General features: G+C 35.1%; 1 protein-coding gene across 3 annotated transcripts in view; it reads right to left on the bottom strand.

The window, feature by feature from the left end:
• Positions 1-2414: 2414 nt before the first annotated feature.
• LOC110456874 (excitatory amino acid transporter-like) overlaps positions 2415-6053 on the bottom strand; it is a 67782-nt gene continuing 64143 nt past the window's right edge. For all 3 annotated transcript variants that reach the window (XM_021507899.1, XM_021507900.1, XM_021507901.1), the window contains exons 8-10: positions 4769-4963; positions 3897-4031; positions 2415-2990 (exon numbers count right to left, since the gene is read on the bottom strand). In XM_021507899.1, the coding sequence (XP_021363574.1) occupies positions 2768-2990; positions 3897-4031; positions 4769-4963 (553 nt within the window). In that variant the 3' untranslated portion in view covers positions 2415-2767. The remainder of the gene's footprint in view (positions 2991-3896; positions 4032-4768; positions 4964-6053) is intronic.

Here is a 6053-nt window from a genome sequence, read left to right as displayed (position 1 = left end):
ATGTATATATATATATATATATGTAAATCTAATTTCCTGAAAAAAATTCAAACTGTTGTTATATAAAATGTGTTATCTATATGGGTAACAATCTCTTCCATTTGAATACAAGTATGGTTACAATGAAGTTCAATGACTCTTTACTACAATCACCACAACCAAGGGGAACTTTATGTATACATATTTACTACATAATTATATTCAATACAGTTACACTGAATAAAAAGGGGCTAAGTAAACCGTTATACTCATCACCTAGGTCTACTTTTATAAAATACTTTTGTTCTCGTGTAAGAAAAATATTTCTTCAAAGTAAATCTTTCAAATTATAAAACAACTTCTCAGGACTGCACTGCAGTAATTTAATTTATCAAATTACTTTTCATGAATATATAAAAATATCAAAATGGATGCAACTAATGTTGTTTTATCTAAGATTTTCATATCATTAGTAATATTCTGGCTTTATAGGAGATTTCTTTCATTTGAAAGCAAGGTCTTAAGTCTGTCGGAATATTGATATTAACAGACTCAATCATAGAACCCAGGAAGGGGAAGATAACTTCTCCATGACCCTGACACAAATATGTATTCTATGACCCCCAAGGAGGGGGAGGCAACTTATCCTTGCTTCTGTCACAGGTTGTTTTCTATGACCTTAGACAGGGGGAGATAATCGATCCATGCCTCTTACAATATACTTTGTTCTATGATCATATATAAGGGGAGATAACCTACATAATGTCTGATATAGATATCATCAGGGGAGATAATCCTCTTTGCCTGCTATAAATGAACCAAGTGTAAGTTTTATGAACCCAGAAAGACAGAGATAGCCTGCCATGGCATACTTACTCATAAAAAAAAAGAAAAAAGAAAAGAAATTTTGACACTTAACTATCTAGGTATAGAATATTCAAGCTACTATTACATCAATTAAGCATATAATGAAATGTGATGTATTTACATTCAATTTATATATGTTAGGTTTTATTAGCAATTAAAAAACTGTCTGCACTCAGCAGTGAGCGTTGTCATATTGCAACAAAACTGTGAAGGATCTCTACTATTAACAACAAATACAACCATGTAAGTTCTTCACTATGAACAACAACAATAATATTCATGAGTTTTCTGTCATGGACAAAAAACCAAATTAGTTTGTTTTCTGTTCAGATATCAATGCCAACTGGCAAATGTCTTTTGTACAAGTGTACCAATAAGTGATCACTGTCCCACTTAAGCAAAACATTGGAGATTTCCACTGAAGTTTTTCATACATACAGATATAACCTCCCCTTAATTTTGTTTTAAATGTAACTGTGGCGCCACTGGACTAGGCTATTACATCAGACCAAGTAGCTCAGTTGGATAGTGAAACAGTGTAAAGAATGGGGTCCTGGGTTCAAGTCATGTCTGGCATCATTGACATTTTTACACTCAGAACATTGTTGTAGATTTTTTTCATTCTTTTAATTCTTTTCATAACATTTTGCAAGCTATTCTATTGCTTTTGTATTTATAGAAAAAAATTGAATGCACATTTAGTTTTTAGCAGTGGGACGAGGATCCTTAAAATGTTCCCTTGGTACAAAAAGGTTTCCTAAATACAAGTGTACCAGAAAAAGGTTCCCTCGGTACAAATGTACCCATTGATAAACATTTATAACAAGATGATATTATATTTCATACTTGATTTGTTAACAATCAATGTATCTTTCTTGATTTTGATAATTTGTACAAAATTCTGCTATATTTGAAACGGTTGACCGTTGTATTGCATCATAAAACTCTGAAGTGCATCCTTTTTCAGTAAAATATCAAAGATGTATCTATATGTATTAAAAAAATGTACAGTTCAGAAACATACTTTTTCAGAAATCTTTTCCTTTCACGAAGCAATCTTTTTCACATGTTTGGCCTGACTAAAGATCCAGGAATATACTGGTTAAAGTTGGCAGAAGGGACTACTGAAAACCTTTCTCTATCGGTGAAATGTATCCAGCAACAGATTTCTAAGTCTATTAATCACTTGTACACCTTATGCTCCTTATATTGTCTTGGGATCCAATTATAGCTATCTTCTCTATGTGGGTTTTCTCCGGGTACTCCGGTTTCCTCCCACACTAAGACCCCCATGCGCTTACATCTGGGCCAACAAGAGTGATCAATATAAGTTGAGATAACTTGTTTCATAATTGTTGTAAAATAAATAAAGTTTACAACCTTTCATCTCTTTACTAACCAGAACCAAAAGCCTTCTCAATCTCTGAGGAAATACAAGTTTTAAACACAATAACACATTTTCCAAGAAAACCCGACTCTAAAATCTCCCAAGGAAAGATAATTTGGATTGTTTGGAGATAACTTCGAGACTGCAACTGTAAACATGCATGTGTTTATGTAACTTTTTCATCAGTTATTTAAAAAGGAGCCCATAGACCGACATATATCATGATTTCAGGAACATGGGGCTGTAAGTGTTTATTACTTGTATAGGTCAATCAAGATAAATGAAGTGATCTAACATCAGAAACTGTTAATATTAAGTTGATCTGGTCAATTGACCCATCTGGTGATCTGTCTGCTGACTTGTCATTTGGTATCAAACATCATTTCTATCTATGAAAACCACACAAGACATCTTTCAATTGAGTTTCTAGTATTCAGGACTGATTAGTCAGGCCAAATATCTATGTCTTTACATGTAATACTGAGTGACAACAACATGACTACAATATTTCCATATCGCCTAGCTGCCTCGTGATTAACTGACTTCGGGGTACATGGACTTGTCCGTGGCAGGTCCATTAGGTGGAGGATGTATCGTAGTACCATCCTCCAGGTCCTGCAGTTCAAGTTCACCTCCTTCGAGGGCCAGAGCAGCTTCCTGTTCGTCAAGTTCAGCCAGTTCCTTGGACGAGAGATGAGCCACAATGGCTGCACCGTAACTGTCACCCAGCACGTTGATGGAGGTTCTGATTCTATCCCTGGATATCATCAAAAACAAAACATATCACACCAGATATCTACTACCTATGTCAGGTTTATATTTTTTTTATAACATGAGCTAATTTTCAAAATTGAAGACTAAAAGGAACGTTTGAAACACCAAAGTACTGCTTCTATTACAGCTTGATGCAGATGATGATATGAACATGTTCTAATGTATATGCATTAATGACGACTAAGTTCACATTTTGTATGAATGAAAATAGACCGAAACTTAATGAACCTAGCTAAAGCAGCTTCTGGAGATGAACTGCCTTACACAATGTAGTTTTAATTTAAGAGTTACTTCTCTTAAGACAATAGGCTGTCTTATATCTTATACCGGTAATCTGTGTTAGAGTAATCTCCCCTAAGGTTATAAAAGGTATGCTACCTTACACATTAAACCTTTGATTTATGTTAGAGTTATCTCCCTTAAGGATATATGCTACCTAACATATTGAACTTACCTGTTTTTGTGTTAGAATTATCTATCCCCCCCCCCCCCCCCCCCCCCCTAAGGATATATGCTTCCTAAAATGAACCTGTGACTTATATAGAATTTATTACCTTTAAGGAGATATGCTACCTTACACTTTGAGTGTAATGTGTAAGGTAGCATACCTTTTATAACCTTAGGGGAGATTACTCTAACACAGATTACCTATTCATTATCGTTATCAGGAATATCAGAAATACCATACCCAGTAATGTTATATTTTTATAATGAATTTTTGTTATTCAATTTCTTTTCTGCATTTACAGATTAATTAAACAAGGTTCAAATTACAAACCATGAAAAAATGCTACCGGTTTCTTTGTATTGAAATCTCTTGTAAAGAAGATAAATATCTATGAGGTAGCATGTCTCCTTAATAAATGCTGTTGTGTCTGTTGATACTTACAGGAACCAATCCACTGCGAGAATGAGGGAGATATCGTCTGTTGGCAGACCGACGGAGGTAAGAACCATCAGCATGGTAACAAGACCAGCACTCGGTATACTTGCAGCACCTATACTGGCACAGGTGGCTGTCAGACTGCAAAAAACAAGGAATATCGGTGAACATAAGTAAATGTAGACTTCATTTATTTTAAAAATTATGAATTAAGTTATTTCAACTTATATTAATCACTCTTGTTAGCCCAGATGTTAGCCTACAGGAGGTCCTAATGTAGGGAAACCGTAGTACCCCGAGAAAATCAACTTAGTCGGGCAGATGATTCCATACCTTTTACATCCTATTGGGGAATCGAACCCTGCCGCTTTGTTAAAGGCAGGTGCACAATCCACTGTGCCACCGACCACCTCAGTTAGCAGTACAAAATGGTGAAAATGTTTGGGTTTGACAAAGTGCAAGGTGTACCCCAATAAAAAAAACACAGCGGGTATAATTTGGTTATGTTATCAAGGGCTGTCCCACAACAACCAATATTATTTCAATTATTTAAAGAACTTGTTGCGAAGTTTGACGCCCATGAAAAGCGGTTGTGCAACCTTCACCTAATATCACAAAAGAGTTCAAACCCTACATTGCATGTGATTTAATATACATTTCTACGTTATGCAGAATTAAATGAATCTAAAAGTCCTCAATGAAAGCTACAGCTTTTGAGAAAATGATATTTTGAGTTTTTTTTCTTAATTATCAATTTTTTACACATATAACAAATGAATAACTTATATCAAAAACTTTCAGGCCAAAGTAGCTGATACAATGTTGCTTTGATAACTTTTCAGATGATATAAAAGTATATGTTTCTACACAACCCTTACCTGATGGTTATAATTTGGCCAATACCCAGATCAATGCCATTCATCTGTGCGATGAATATCGGGGCAACAGCTTCGTACAGGGCTGTACCGTCCATATTGATTGTCGCGCCGATGGGCAACACAAAGCGGGTCACACGTTTGTCGATACCCATATTCTCCTCCAGACATCTGAAGGTGACAGGCAGGGTGGCAGAGCTACACAAACAGATTATGTCAGAGTCAGGATAACACACTCAAGATATCAGTCCTTATATATAAAGACAGGGCATATTTCTCTTCTGAAAGCATTTAATTGAAGATTACATCGAAAAGACTGTAAAAGCAGTAATATTTACTAATTTCATAAATCAAATTTGTGTGGGCAGATAATTATAGAGAGGATCTGTCATAAGTTTCCCTTCATATTAGATTTATGATACAAGTTTTGGATTTTTCATGTTTGCAAGCCTACGTGCAGATATATATGTATATGACTTGAAGTTTACATTGAAATAATTTTGCCAAAATGAACATTTCCAAACCTTTTTACATGTAGTTTGAAACTACCATACCTGAAAATTTCCATTTGAACAGTATAGCAGATTCTTGTACAGGCATGTTAACAACTTTCTTATTGTAAGTTATTGAGAATATTTCAATTTCAAAAGAAATAACAAAATCTAACATGATAGTTATGTTGTAGTACATTGTATTATATGTATGTGTTCTTCTATGAACAACTTCCAAGGAAATGTTGTCAGTCAAACTGATCCATTTTAAGGTTGCTCCAGTAACCAATATAGTATAATGCCCTTTCTATAATATCATCCTTAATGTCTCCTCATAGAGTTTTCCTCAAAATGTCCCATATTATCTTCCTCATGAAGTCAAATTAATGTCTTACAATACTACCAATTGAGGTAGATACCCCCTTGGGAATGAGATAGGGGAATTTCAAACTGAGGGGAAAAGTTATAAAGTTGCCAAACCTGAGGCTTTGTCGAATGTTTGGTGACTAAAGAATCTTTCCCAAAGGGTCGCGATTCACACTTTCCCCTTAAGGGGATGACTAATTCTTTTTCTCTCACCCGTGCACCCTATCATAAACCAAATGTAATGTTAACACTACAGACTAATGCATAATTGATGTGACGTCAATGTATTATTGACGTTACGTCATACAATTGTTATAAATAGGGGAATCCCTCTGTATCATCCCTTGGGTGAGACTAATAGAATCTCTCACCCTGATATCTCACACTGGGAAAAGTGTGGATACACTTGTCCAGGGTAAGAGACCCCCCCC

Source organism: Mizuhopecten yessoensis, unplaced genomic scaffold, assembly GCF_002113885.1.
Source record: "Mizuhopecten yessoensis strain PY_sf001 unplaced genomic scaffold, ASM211388v2 scaffold8937, whole genome shotgun sequence".
NCBI lineage: Eukaryota > Metazoa > Mollusca > Bivalvia > Pectinida > Pectinidae > Mizuhopecten > Mizuhopecten yessoensis.
Note: the sequence above shows the minus strand (reverse complement) of the source record. Positions and strands in the feature narration are given on the sequence as shown.